The 15,508-nt window shown below is 38.4% G+C and overlaps 1 protein-coding gene across 5 annotated transcripts in view; it reads right to left on the bottom strand.

Moving 5' to 3' along the window:
* Nucleotides 1–7,298: 7,298 nt before the first annotated feature.
* Nucleotides 7,299–15,508, bottom strand: part of phf14 (PHD finger protein 14) — a 59,250-nt gene continuing 51,040 nt past the window's right edge. For 2 of the 5 annotated variants that reach the window (XM_077743002.1, XM_077743001.1), the window contains exons 16-17: nucleotides 15,268–15,389; nucleotides 7,299–11,180 (exon numbers count right to left, since the gene is read on the bottom strand). In XM_077743002.1, coding sequence (XP_077599128.1) covers nucleotides 11,174–11,180; nucleotides 15,268–15,389 — 129 coding nt within the window. In that variant the 3' untranslated portion in view covers nucleotides 7,299–11,173. Of the gene's footprint in view, nucleotides 11,181–15,263; nucleotides 15,390–15,508 lie in introns of those variants that run through there. The other 3 variants (XM_077743005.1, XM_077743004.1, XM_077743003.1) reach the window with 2 other exon arrangements.

Raw genomic sequence — 15,508 nt, forward strand, 5'->3', positions numbered from 1 at the left:
TTCATGGCAATAAGAGTCGTACGAAAATGTCTATTCGAGGAGATGCTTCGAAGTTGAAGGGATAACCCTTGCTTGAGGTCCCTCCCCTTGAGGTTTCTTATCCGTGATCCAATCTATTTAATTAAATGTCAATAATTTAATAAGATGTCTGCCTGCAGTTATTGATAATTACAAAGAAGGGTAATTATTAATGAACCTATCATTATCTTTTCTCTTAATTTGTGCGTGCATTTGGGAATGCCTATTGGTGAACCTATCAGTGAGTCTCACCTTTCACTGTATTTTATGGATTAGCACTACAATCCAAACAATTGGTTTAGACTACAGTGTTCCCTCGCTTATCGCGGTTAATGGGGACCGGGATCACCCGCGATAAGTGCATTTCCGCGAAGTAGGGATTCCCCTTCCAAAATGCTTAATTTGAATTTAATTCTAAAAAAATATATATATATATATATATATATATTTCTTTTTTTTTTTTACCCCCTGTATACAGTACACCATAAAGAATACGGGTAGAGAGTGAAATTCATGTTATAACAAAAAAACTGTAAAATATGTTGTTTCAATGTAATATTTGTATTTTTTTTCCATAATAAATCCGCGAAGCTCTGCGTCCGCGCTAACTGAAGCGGGAAGTAGCGGGGGAACACTGTACATCGCTGCCTTAGGCCGTGCCGTTCCTCACGGCATTTCCCTTATTATATCGCTGCCTTGGGCCGCGCCATTTTCAACATTATTTTCCTGCTTATATCTTTGTCCATGAACCGTTCCAAACGGTATTTTGACAGATTTAGTGTTTTAACATCTGACTCACATTTCATTTCAAAGCCTCCATATAAATTTGTAAATTTACAGTGAACCTTACCACACGCTCGAAGGCTCAGAGCAAAATCAATTTCAAAAGATAAATGTCTTACCTTATCAATTGTGGCGCCAAGATTTCACCCAAGAGTTCAGTGTATATAGAAAAGAGTTCACTTCCCATTTTCAATGTCCGGGTCACCATATGTTGAGTGAAAGTCCGTTGTTGCTTCACTTGTGCGCTCATCCAATGGTCCAAGTGGTCAAAAACGGAGACAGAGGCAGAAATGTGACAACAACTTGTCTAGTTTAATATACATTGCTGTCACGTTGTTGTGTAATTCCCTCAATTTTTGACCCAACTTCAAAAAGGCCCCGGTCTTCTCAACGCATGAACAATTAAAATTTTTCCTCCATTTTTAGTTTATTGTAGTTGAGGGTGATAAGAAGTAATTAGGTTGGAAACCTTAAAGAAAAGTAAAGAAAGAAGCACGTGACATCATCCAAAATTAAAGTTACTGAGTAGATCAAAGTATTGCTTGTGAAATATGAAACATATTCTTTCGTATTGTTTTAGCTTTTTGTCACTAGAATCGAATTTTACAGAGACGCCGCCTGCAAGAATTTCTCAGTAACAACACCTATGGGTTAAGGCGCGTCATCTACTTTTATGTCACCTCCCATTTTGTATTCCCGCCTAAAGTTTGTGCCACCGCAGATTACTATGTCACGGGATCTTGTTTCAATAAAGCCCGCGGAGCAGGGAGGATAGGGTGGAAGACCACATTGCCAAGGCAGGAAGATTGACCGATTGGTGCTTCTCCTTCTGCAGAGGCGGTTAAAAATTTCATTATTGCTGCCTTGGTGTTTTTACTTGTGTTTGACTTTTATTGAATATCAAGGGCCGACCTGACATTTCATGGTGCCTGAATAACCCGAACTGGACTCTTCGGGACCGCGAGTAAAACAAGGCCAAGAATCTGACGTCAGCCTTCCTATTGAAGGAAGGAGATCAATCGGTTCCCCGCTGTCCCGAGACCAGAGACGAATCCCATCGGACAAAGAAGGCACTCTGCATCCCCACCCTCTCGTTACGGTGACAACGAAATTTCCCGAATACGGGATGAATAAAGTTATCCAATCCAAGACGGTAAGGTGCTGGTTAAAATTAATCCGTAAAACAAATCTAACATAAAACCCTGTTTTCTCTGTGCAAGAGTCGGGAAAACGCTCCTTTCGTAGGAGAAAAGTTTTGTATACTGTTGAGAAGTAAGTAAGTCAGAGAAATAAATACGTGAAGGTATACAATGGATTGAGACTTCGGTCAATCTCTGAAAAAAGTTGCACTTTTCCGCTAGATCCACTAGGTGGAATCCACGAGGTTGGTTGAGTGACGTCAGTCAGATTGCAACTCCCTCCACCCAGGGTTTTCAAAGATTGTGTTAAAAACTGAGGAAAACAGTCTAAAAAAGAACGCCCCGAATGAATGAGTCACAGCTCAATAAGATCATAGAAAAATAAAATAAAACACGGTCCTCATAGCAGGAAACTGGAAGGGCGTTGTGACGCTCTCATAAATCTCGACGATTGCCGTGCAAAATAAGAGAATAAACGACTAAAAAGACTACATACAAATAAGATAATAAAAATAAGTATTAAGGATATTATAAATTAAGACGTCCCTAGAGAAAGATGAGTAAAGACCGCCGTAAATGAACATTAGTAGTTACCAGTAGCGGGCCGTGCATTTCACACCTGGGCCTTCAGTAGTGCTACGTGTGAATCAATCCAACCCTCAGTAAGTATTTTATGTCTATAAAACCTTTACTGCAGCCACAGCTGCGACTCATAAAAAGAATCAATAACCTCAAAAATGTATATATTATTTCAGAAAATATACACATTTTACTCAACGGAATTATCTTTATTTATACACAAAATTCATTCTCCTTTCTTACCTCAAGAAGCTTTCAATTACTCTGTGGTACAGATTACTCGTGCGTTTCAGGTCCATCAACAAGTTCTTTTCTATTGCCATCAACGCTAGTGCTGAAAGCCTAGTCTTTATTGTTGTATTTCTAGCACAAGTTTTGATCCTATTTAGGGCTGAAAATGTCAGTTCAACAGAAGGAGTGGACACGGGGATGGTCACTGCCAAACACACTAATGTGTACAGCTGCCCCATGCTCTCACTCAGATTTTTTCAAGTCAAGGAGATCAGTGGGAGATTTTCAAAATCCAAAATCATCCATGGCATACATTACAATGAGCCCCCCTAAGTCAGTACTAAATTGAACCGATGTGCTTAGCAGTGTATAAATAAAGCTAACAATGTCTCCTTAAATTAAACCTGCACCCCATTTAATCCAGAAGACATGACCGCTGCATCGTCATCACACTGTGCCACAACTTCACCCAGACATTCATTATCCACCAAAAAATGGAACAATGAAACCTGCAATGTCATCAGCTCGCTTCCCACTGGTAACATTTTCAAATCTGACCAAGCGCTCTTTGATACCTTTGCCGTGACATAACGCAAAACCAGTGCGAGCAGTTTCTAAATGATGTTTTTATTTATTAAGGCAGACAAATTACAAACTAAACAAATCCCAAAATAATTGGAACTTATCACAATTGTAGGAGAGCTGAGTTAAATTTCACAGGCCACACCCAGACCACCACGTGTTGAATTATACACTTTAATAGAATGTGTAAAACTTAATGAAGTAGAATGCAAGATCAGAGTATCATGCAACGTCCAAAGAAATTCAAGAAGAAATGAAAAAAAAAGACTAAGAGCCATTATCCACAAATGCAGAGAACTGGTAACAGTGGCAAACCTTTTCCGGGAAATATGTGATAGCACAAAGCTGAACTGGGTGAATGTGCTACCACTCATACTAATTAGCTATCACATGCAAACTACCATATTTACTCGCAAATCAGTCGTAGTTGTCGGATAAAAAAAAATATAATTGAATCGACGGGAGTTTATATGCGCGTAAAAAAGTCGTGCCAGGCCTTGACACCATGATGCCATTGCACCATGATGCAAGACAATGTGACCGATACGGTCATTTATTTCAACATAGAGAAATGTGAACAGATAAAAGGCTAAAGTACATTTATTTTGACGTCTATGAAATTAGAGGAAAAAAAAATATTTTGCATAAAACGTAAAAAATTTGTACCTGTCACTGCTTGCTAGGGACGCGGCCATCTTACATAGGCGCTGCCGTCTTGGATTGGATAACTATTCATCCCGTATTTGGGAAATATTGTCACAGTAGCAAGAGGGTGAGAATGCAGATAGGAAAGGCATTTTAGACAAATAGATAGGCGATAACTAAGTTAATAAATAAATACATGAATAAATATATAAGTAAATGAGCATATATATATATATATATATATATATATGTATATATGTATATATATATTTGTATATATATATGTATATATATATTTGTATATATATATGTATATATACATTTGTATATATATATGTATATATACATATATATATATATATGTATATATACATATATATATATGTATATATACATATATATATATGTATATATACATATATATATATATGTATATATACATATATATATATATATGTATATATACATATATATATATATGTATATATATATATATATATATATATATATATATATATATATATATATATATATATATATATATATATATATATATATATATATATATATATATATATATATATATATATATATATATATATATATATATATATATATATATATATATATGTATATATGTATATATGTATATATGTATATATGTATATATGTATATATGTATATATGTATATATATATATATGTATATATGTATATATGTATATATGTATATATGTATATATATATATATGTATATATATATATATATATATATATATATATATATATATATATATATATATATATATATATATATATATATATATATATATATATATATATATATATATATATATATATATATATATATATATATATATATATATATATATATATATATATATATATATATATATATATATATATATATATATATATATATATATATATATATATATATATATATATATATATATATATATATATATATATATATATATATATATATATATATATATATATATATATATATATATATATATATATATATATATATATATATATATATATATATATATATATATATATATATATATATATATATATATATATATATATATATATATATATATATATGCCAAAGTTGTTAAGACTAATCGAAGGTCTTGCACTCAATCATTAAAATCAGCCATGACACCTGCGTAATGTGTATTTCATGCTATTATTCCAGTGACAGACTGACGGTGAAAAGTAGAGCCCTCCAGGCACTTCCGGGATGTATACAGGAAAGCTAAAAAGAAACCATCATAAACACTCAAACAGAAAAGAACAAGACTGAAATGGGCTAAGGAGAGAAAATTATGTTGGGGGAAGGCTATCTTCAGCAACAACTCAAAAATATGCCCTGGACAAGGCGATGATTCTGCTGTAGCTTTTGATTGGTGCCATTTCATGATAATTTCAAGGAGCACTGCTGAATCGTTTTATGTTGGGATTGGATAACTTTATTCATCCCGTATTCGGGAAATTTCATTGTGAGAGTAGCAAGAAGGGGGGAATGCAGATACAGAAAAAAAAACAGTAACAAGTTAGACAGCACAGTCCCAAAGGCCGCAGAACAACAAAGCAAAAGCACCAAGTACAAAGCAAAGTGAATGGGATCATTAAGAATCACCAGATCAAATAATTAAGACAGAAAAGCAGCAAAAACACAAAACAAGAGCGTACGGAGCTACCGCCACCGGCTGCCACTTGAACGGCACCATCTTGGTTGCGATAGCAAAAACGGATCCAGACTCAAGGAAAAGACGTTGTAAAGTTGGATAAAACTGGAACCACACACAGCAAGTCTTCCACAAGATGGGGAACTGATCGGAGTTTGTTCTACATAATAAAATGTCTGAGTTAATTAATGCTTGCTGAAGACTGATGATTCAATACTGATGCTGTGGGTAGAAGAAAATTGAGAGAATAGTGTCGCACATATATTTTTGGTCACTGTACTTGATACATCATGTTTCAACAAAAGATTTCAAAATGGTTGGAATTTTACAACCACACTATCAGTTCTTCTCAGGGGGTGACCAACTGTCTGGGGATCTGGATGGCACTTATCAGTCTCAAATCAAAGCATATATTGGCACACAGTCGTACCTCCAATTGAGAAATTCAATTGAATGCTTTTATCAATAATCCTTATAAAGCGTGATTTATGGATGGGTGTGTTTGTGTATGTTAAGATTCTCTTTCTATGTTTGTCCAACCTGTCGGACGACTGTCAGATCGTAACAGAGGAGTGATTGAATTTCTTCACCTTCTCTAAGTGTCTCAACTCAATCTCTTATTTGTTAAAACTGAAGGCAGAATTGAGTCATTGTTTTTACAAAATGGGCCCTAAACGCACCGGGTGGCAGATCTTTCATAAGGTAGGACCCCTCTCCACGTCATTTACAAACGCAATTTTCGCTAGAATTTCCACCAGCGAGTTTCCAGGTGCTTCCGGAAAACTTTTTTTTTTCTGTCGTGACAGGAGTTATATAACATCCTCCCATTCATAAAACATGCTTTTTCTATTCTATAATCCTTAGGAAGTGTGATTTATTGATGAATGTGTGGGTGTGGGTCTGTGTGAAATACGAATTGTTTATGGCTCTCTTCGTCAAAAAGGTTCCCGACCCCTGAGCTAACAACTTGGATTGTAGCAGAGAAAATAAATACAACCTGTTTTTAGAGACATTTAAAACTTAGCTGATTGATATTGTAATCAACATTAATGTTTGTACACACATACACACACAAGCAACCCCATAAACATGGTAATTAGTTTAAACAAATGTATGTAAGTATTATGTTTTAATCAAGTACACTACATGTACAACAATAAACTATAACACTATAGCTAGCAAAGATTCTATCTAATTAAAAAACATTTTGATCATGTTCAGTTAAAAAAATTACAAATAAAGATTGGACATTTTTTACATAGCCATTCGTGAAAAATAGCTTTTTAGTTATGTAAGAGAAATGCATTTAGACGGACGGGTTAACACTCAGATAAACAAAATTTTATTTGCAAAAACCGACAGTAAACCTCAAGCGGACTGATGCTCCCAGAAGCTTGGACAGAAGAGAGCCTGTATTTTTTGGGTTAGGGTTAGAGTGATATGCTAGGACTTAAAATGTGACACTTGCCAAATGTCTTGACGGATAAAAGTAGCTCTTTTGAAAGTCCCAAAGGGGAACTACAAAGGTCATGAAGACGAAGTTTGGGCTTCTAAAATGCCAGTCAACTGCCAAGTATCGAAAAAGACCAGAGACAAAATTCTAAATGCTCAAACACATAATTGGAATTAATTTTAATGGAATTACCACTCACAATACAATGCATAATTGGATGGATGTATTTACAACAATGTATCTACTATGGAATTTGTAATGCATCATTATGCCACAACACAAATAAGTGCTTTACTACAGTAATCCCTCGAATATTGCAGCTTGTCGAGTAAATGATGAAAAAGCCCATGTCCGATTATTATTATTCAACTTTTGGGGTTTCACTACATCGCAAATGTTTTTTTTTTTTTGGTGGTGGGGGGGGGGGGGGGGGGGGATAACTTTGTAAGTTCATAAAAATGTGAAAATCCACGCTGAAACAAGTTGAATCTGCTCCTCTATCCCCCGCTTGGTACTAGAACTCAGCACTGAAGTATAAATAAATTTTAAAAAATATATATTTTTTCTTAAAGGTCATAAAAATGAGAAAATCCACGGTGAAACTCCCAAGCGGAAGCCACCTCCGCTTCCTACTAGGACTAAGCACTGAAGTAAAAAATTAAAAACAAAAATATATATATATTTTTTAAAATAGGGGTGACCCTACTTTGCGGTTTTTCATTCATCGCGGTTATGTCTGGTCTATATGAACCCCGATAATCGAGGGATTACTGTATATAGTGCGTGTGGCCCGGTGGAGCGAGAGGTTATTACGTCGGCTTCACAGGCCAGGGGTTCTGGGTTTAATTCCACGTCACATCTGCCTGTGTGGAGTTTGGATGTCCTGGGTGGGTTTCCTCCAGGTACTCTGGTTTCCTCCCACATTCCAAAAAGATGCATGGTAGGCTGATTGGACCTTTAAAGTTGCTGATCTGTGATTGCGGAACTGTAAGCCATGCCACTAAGGGACCACAATTCTGATTTTTCCTCTCTTTCTCTCTGCTTTTTTGTTTCTTTTTTGTTTTGGTGACGTTGTTCTCTTTTTGTGCCGTAAATGACCCTAAACCCTAACCCTAACCCTGATTGGACACTAAATTGCCCCTAGGTATGAGTGAGTGCATGGTTGTTTGGCTCTTGTGCCCTGCGATCGTCTGGCCACCGATTCAGGGTGTCCCCCGCTTGGAGTCAGCTGGAATAGGCTCCAGCGCCCTTTGTACCCTTAATGAGGATTAAGTGGTTCAGAAAATGAAATGAGGTTATATAGTGCAAATCAAGGTTTTGGTAAACACTCACTCAAAAAAGGGGTACATGCAAACACAATTCTAGAAGTCAACTACAGTGCAACAAATACTATTTTTTACTCTATTTTTACCCCTTTTTCAATTCATGGTATCTCCAAGTTATAAAACATTTGATTATGTTCCCAAAGATGCCATTAAAATACTGTTGTGGTTATTCTGGGATACTCTTATAAATGTGAGCATTAATCATTATATGTATATATTAATGTGCTTGCAATGGAGACAAACGCTCAGTATAACTTACCGTAGGACACTTCCCTGTGCAGCTGGCTCCAAAGACGTTTAATTGTTTTGCCCTACTCCAAGGACTATTGACCTGACATCTGACCCAGTCCCGGACTCCGAGAACTGGTGATCTGGGTTTGCAATGAATAGCCGTGAAGGACTCTTGATTCCAGCAGATGGCTATAAATCACCTCCGAGAATACTCGCATATTGTTCTTACATTGTGATGCTCGGTTCGCCTGATAAGAAATTGTTTTGCCAAATGGAGGGCTTGTTTGTTTAATTACCAATGAAGTTTGTTTTTAGTTCCTCTTAATTGTTAATATTAAATACCGGATATGCTATGATTGTTGCAGATGTTGTTTTTGCTTACATAGTTGGATTAATCAATACCCTTGTAATTGGTTTGATTTATGGCCTTAAAGGGGCAGGACAAATGACCGCACGGGAGAACCATTGGCGGCGAAGACGAGGTCGGAATGTCACTTGCAAGTTTGCTCATCAGAGAGGCTAATGTAATTAAATAATTGAATCAGATGTTTGCCTGCAGTGTTTTATAATTATATTCAAGTATAATTATTGATGAATCTAACAAATACCATAAGGGTGAAAGACATCGTCGCTTCCTGGTCATTCACTTGATGATATATTGTTGAATCCTTTCAGATTCCGATATTCTTTACATCAAGAAAGGCTGTTAATAAACGTTGAGTTTTACATTTTCTCATAAACAACTACAAGGGGAGCACACCGGACACGAAGCACAATAAACTCTCATGTTTGCCAGTGTGGTGGTGACTGTGATAGACATTACTGCATTAATATCCATTATTAAAATGTTGCATTTTCTTTTATCTTTATTGAACACTTTTCTTTCCCTCACATAGTTGAACTGTTCACATTCGCAATTGGAGAAGGCATGGGCTGATCATGAATTGTGTGAGCGCTAATTCGAATTTCTTAAGTGATGCACGTGATATAGAAAAAAGACAGTTGGTGCAGGAGTGGACGCGGAGTGCGCTACCACCTGGGGCACGCATGCTTGGGCCACATACTACAAAAAGAATGGGCCTCGAACATTAGAAAAATAAGATGGACTTGTTTGTGGCGATAGCAGTACTTTTTTGGAATTTTATCACTTCATGTTATTGCGGCTGGACGACATACGCAGAAGAGAAAAACAGCACATGATGAAGAGGCCATCATAGAACAGAGACTTCTCTAAGTGCTCAGAAGCACATCCATTTCAAGAAAAACCCACGTCAACTCGGTTCCTGGTGGAAAGGATATTTTTTCTAATCTTCATTTGTGCTGTCTACCTGGCTTTGTGGGATATTGCGTACACAAATGAGTATGATTTGTAATAATTTTGTGAGCATGGCTTCTAGATAAAAGCCAAACGGGGAAATTGTGTATTGTGCTTTTGCTCCAACTTGCGACACTGACACATTGATGAACTTTCACAGCTGCTTGTTAAGAGTCGTTTCTTTGATATTGACACTAAAGAGGCTTGCGCCATGGGTACATTCGTGGAGCTTTTGGACGGGACCAAAGTCTGAATCCTGTCAAAATGTTAATGCGGCCCGTTTTTGGCCGGGCGGAAGTCATTCCATCCAGTGTATGCTTATGCAAAACGCACAGGATATCATCTGTGGTGCCGATACATTAATGAGGACTTCATACAGCTGCTGTTAAGAGTCGTGTGTTTGATGTTGAGACGAAAGAGACTTGCCCTCTCTAGGCTTCATTCCGGCACCCTATGATGATAATGAGACGCGTCGCGGCTGCTTTTCACCGAATTCAGTGTTGATCTAAAGCCTGTGGTGGCCAATCGGGTCTTCGAGGGGCCCTATGCGGGTTACTCCTACTTGGCGGTTTTTCGATTAAATGTATCTACATTATCCACGAAATTCAAGTGAAAACTGTAATGCACCAAAATAAAAAAGACAGGTACTCAATAACAGCACATGGGAGACAAAGTTGGAAACCTTCACGTGGTGTCTCCTGAGAGGCCGCTCGCCGCGGCCTGCGAATTCCAACAAATAGCACTCAGAGCTGCCAACAAGGAACGTGGCACCCTACGTTTTTCATCCAGCCGGAGATATTTGACTGCCCCTCACCTCCGACTACCCCCCGGATGAACTAATCCGCGTTCCAGTGGCAGCTCTAGCGCTGTCTGAGGGTAATCCTCAGGCGCTCGTAGTGACTCAACAACAACAACAACATAACAGCACATTCTAAATCGATTAAGTGGTAGCAGCAGATGAGGGGTTCATGTCAAGATTCAAGCAGGCTCATTTCAGAGAATTTCTGTATTAAACTGTTCATTCACGCCGTTAGTGGTTGCGTTCTTCTCCTGTTTGTCTGAATCTCCTTTATTTGTTCTTTCTTTTTCTCGAAGTCAGCGGTATTCAATCCCATGTTTTCAATCAAGGTGAGCTGATTGTCCCATTTCTCACAACCTGTGCAATTCAAAGATACAAAGAGTCAGGGCAGCTCAACTCAAACCCTGACTAAAAATCCTCGAAATTATAATTATCATGATATAGATATCAATTCACATTCATATAGTAGTAAGAACAATAAAAATACAATCCTTAATGACCTGGTGATTTTACCAAGGTCTAATTACATGGATGAACATGCATTTTACGTAGTGATACAATGGGGGCAAATAAGCATTTAGTCAATCACAAATTGTGCAAGTTACCCTAATTGAAAAGATTAGAGGCCTGTAATTGTCAACATGGGTAAACCTCAACCATGAGAGACAGAATGTGGGGAAACCCCCCCTCCCCAGAAAACCACAGTTTGATTTTTAAAGAATGTATTTGCAAATCATGATGGAAAATAGGTATTTGGTCAATGCCAAAAGTTCATCTCAATACTTTGTTATGTACGATTTGTTTGGCAATAACGGATGCCAAACATTTTCTGTAACTTTTCACAAGCTTTTCACACACTGTTGCTGGTATTTTGCCCCATTCGTCTATGCAGATCTGCTCTACAGCAGTGATGTTTTGGGGTTGTTATTGGGCAACACGGACGTTCAACTCCCTCCACAGATTTTCTATGGGTTTGAGATCTGGAGACTTGCTAGGCCACTACAGGACCTTGAAATTTTTCATACGAAGCCACTCCTTTGTTGCCCTGCCTGTGTGTTTGGGATCATTGTCATGCTGAAAGACACAGCAACGTCTCATCCTCCATGTCCTTGCTGATGGAGGGAGATTTACACTCAAAATCTCTCGATACATGGCTCCATTCATTCTTTCCTTTACTCAGCTCAGTCGTCCTGGTCTCATTGCAGAAAAACAGCCCCAAAGCATGATGTTTCCACTCCCAAGATTCACAGTAAGTGGTGTTCTTCGGATGCAATTCAGTATTCGTTCTCCTCCAAACACGAGAACCAGTTTCTACCAAAAAGTTCTATTTTGCTTTCATCTGACAATAACACATTCTATCAGTCCTCTTCTGGATCATCCAAATGCTCTCGAGCGAACTGCAGATGGGTCTGGATGTGTACTCGCTTCAGCAGGGGGACATGTCTGGCAGTGCAGGATTTGAGTTCGTGGCGGTGCATTGTGTTACTGATAGTAGCCTTTGTTACGGTGGTTCCAGTTCTCTGTAGGTCATTCACTAGGCCCCCCGTGTAGTTCTGGGATTATTTTTGTTATCATTTTGACGCCATGGGGTGAGATCTTTCATGGAACCCCAGATCGAGGGAGATTATCAGTGGTCTTGTATGTCTTCCATTTTCTAATAATTTTTCCCACAGTTGATATCTTTACACCAAGCATCTTACCTATTGCAAATTCAGTCTTCCCAGCCTGATGCAGGTCAATTTTGTCTCTGGCGTCCTTCGACTGCTCTTTGGTCTTGGCCATAGTGGAGTTTGGAGTATGAGACTGATGTTGTGGACAGGTGTATTTTATACTGATAATGAGTTAAAACCATGCAATTAATACGGGTAACGATTAGATACCTTGTTTGACCTCGTTAGAAGTAGTTTGACAGCCAGAATTTGTGCTTATTTTCCACTCTAATTTGGAAATAAATCCTTTAAAATCAAACAATGTGATTTTCATTTTTTTCCACATTGTCTTTCATGGTTGAGGTTTACCCATGTTGACAATTACAGGCCTCTCTAATCTTTTCAAGTAGGACAACTCGCACAATTGGTGGTTGACTAAATACTTCTTTGCTCCACTGTACATAAAATCTACCCGAGTTAAAACACATGGAGAAAGCAACAATAGGCAATATAGAGATAGCACACGAACATGAACACAAAGCTACTAAAAGCACACGGACACAAGAACGCACATTTAAAAGACACAGCATGAAGAATTGAACCACATTAATGTTTTATGATTTTTTTAAATGTAACTTTATACCCATTTTATACGTCACTACTGGTTCTTAGCCGCTTCTGCAGTGCAGGTTGACGAACATTTTGAAAAAAAATATATAAAAAGATGATTGCCTTTGACGAGCAGCTTCAGCAGGGAAGCCCAGACTTCCCTCTCCCCAGGCACTTCTGGGAGGACACTAAGGCGTTTCTGGGCTAGCCGGGAGACATAGTCTCCCCATCATGTCTGAGGTCTGCCCCGTTACCTCTTCCGGGTGCCCGGAACAGCTCTATAGGGAGAAGTCCAGGGGGCATCCTGATCAGACCCTGAGCCAGCTCGTCTGGCTTCTTTCAATCCAGGGGAGCAGCGGCTCTACACCGACCCCCTGCCGGATGACTGAACCTTTCACCTTATCTCTAAGGGAGAGTCCGGACATCCTGCAGTGAAGTTGCTTAAAACAGGAGTCTTAATAATATGTGCATTTTTAAAGAACATCCTGTCTATAATCTCTGTCTTAATATTATGCTTTTCCATGACGCCTATAATCTCTTCTCAACACGTCTCAGTGTTCAACTGTTGTACTTTTCCATGATGTCTATAATCTCAACTACTGTACTTTTCCATGATGTCTATAATCTCAACTACTGTACTTTTCCATGACATCATGCTGAAACTTAATAAAGGCAACATTCACCTTGGGAAGATAAGAGAGTTCCACGGAGCCGAGCGCGAGTTATCATCTCACGCCTCTGACCTCTCCTCCGCCGGCCAGTTGCTTTAAAATATAACAGTCTCTGCCTCGTTTTTCCTTTGTGCATGGTTGGTAATTATGTTGATCTGTAACTTCACACCCAACACCTGTGGAGGAAACTAATTTGAGCCTCTTGTATCCAGGATCTCGTTCTGTCGGTCACAACCCCCAGCTCATGATCATAGATGAGGGTGGGAATGTAGATCGACTGGTAAATAGAGAACCTCGTCTTTTGGCCCAGCTCCTTCTTCACCACGATGGACCGGTGCAGAAACTGCATCATTGCAGATGCTGCAACGATCCGTCAGTGGATCTCCCGTTCCATTCCTCCCTCACTCATGAACAAAACACCAAGGTCCTTAAACTCCTCCACCTGGGGAAGGACCATGACACCTCTTTCCGACTGAAGACCATGGTCTCAGATTTGGAATGGCTGATTCTCATCACGACTGGTTCCAGCGAGAGTTGGAGATCAACGCCTGATGAAGCCAACAGAACCACGTCATCTGCAAAAAGCAGGGATGCAGTATTGAAGCCAAAGAACTGGACACGTCAACACCATAGCTGTACCTAAATTTTCTGTCCATAAAGGTTATGAACAGAATCGGTGACATGGGGTAGCCCTGGCGTAGTGCAATCTCCACTGGAAACGGGTCCGGGTTACTGCCGGCTACACGGACTAGACTCTGACGGCGATCATAAAGGGTTTCCGGAACCCCATACTCCCGGAGTATCCCCACAAGACTGCCCGGGGGACACAGTTGAACAGCTTCTCCAGGTCGACAAAGCACATGTTGACTGGTTGTTCATTATTGTAAATCCACAACGAGCTCACAAATCCAACAATAGAATAACATCAGGGGGACTGTTGGGATCCTCCGAGCGCCATGGAGCAAGTTAAGCCCCGGTGGGTCCAGGACACAAGAGGCGAAAATCAAACACAAGCACACACGCATGCACACACACACATCTACCAACACAACATTAAAAATTCAAACAACAACATTAACAGCATTAATCAACAGCAAACATTAACAACAACAAACTAACAACATTAATCAACAACAAACATTAACGTTTTATGTTTTCTCTGAATTTAATTCCACTTCCGTTTTATTAGTCGCTACTGGTTCTGTAAGGTTCACCAATAGGCATTCCCAAAAGCACGCACAAATAGATACACAACAATCCTTTTTTGAATTTAGATCTTCATGAAAACTAATGTGATGGACAGGATCCACAGATTTGAAGCCGCTAAGTGGCGAAGGATGACAGAGTATGCATTCAACACACACACAACATTTTCAGATTTTAAGTCCTCATGAAAAATAATGTGATAGACAGGATCCACAGATTTTGAAGCCGCTAAGTGGCGAAGGATGACAATATGCATTCAATACACCCCTCCCCCAGTTTTAAAAACCCAGTCAAGATTGATTCTTTTACCTCACAAGATTTTCATTGTCATCTGGTACTTTACAGGTTGCACTCTCATTCCTTGTATCATCCGCTTTGTTTTTTTTTAATAAAGCAGAATGACGTCGTCTGCGTTCCCGTGGCATCAAATCCTATCGACATATAAATAATAATAAATTGCGTGATTGGCAAATATTATTTATTATTTAAAAAAATAACTAAACAGCTGTATTGTAAATCCTTCCTGTGCATTGAATGAATAAATTAATCC

Source organism: Stigmatopora nigra, chromosome 21 (genome assembly GCF_051989575.1).
Source record: "Stigmatopora nigra isolate UIUO_SnigA chromosome 21, RoL_Snig_1.1, whole genome shotgun sequence".
Taxonomy (NCBI): domain Eukaryota; kingdom Metazoa; phylum Chordata; class Actinopteri; order Syngnathiformes; family Syngnathidae; genus Stigmatopora; species Stigmatopora nigra.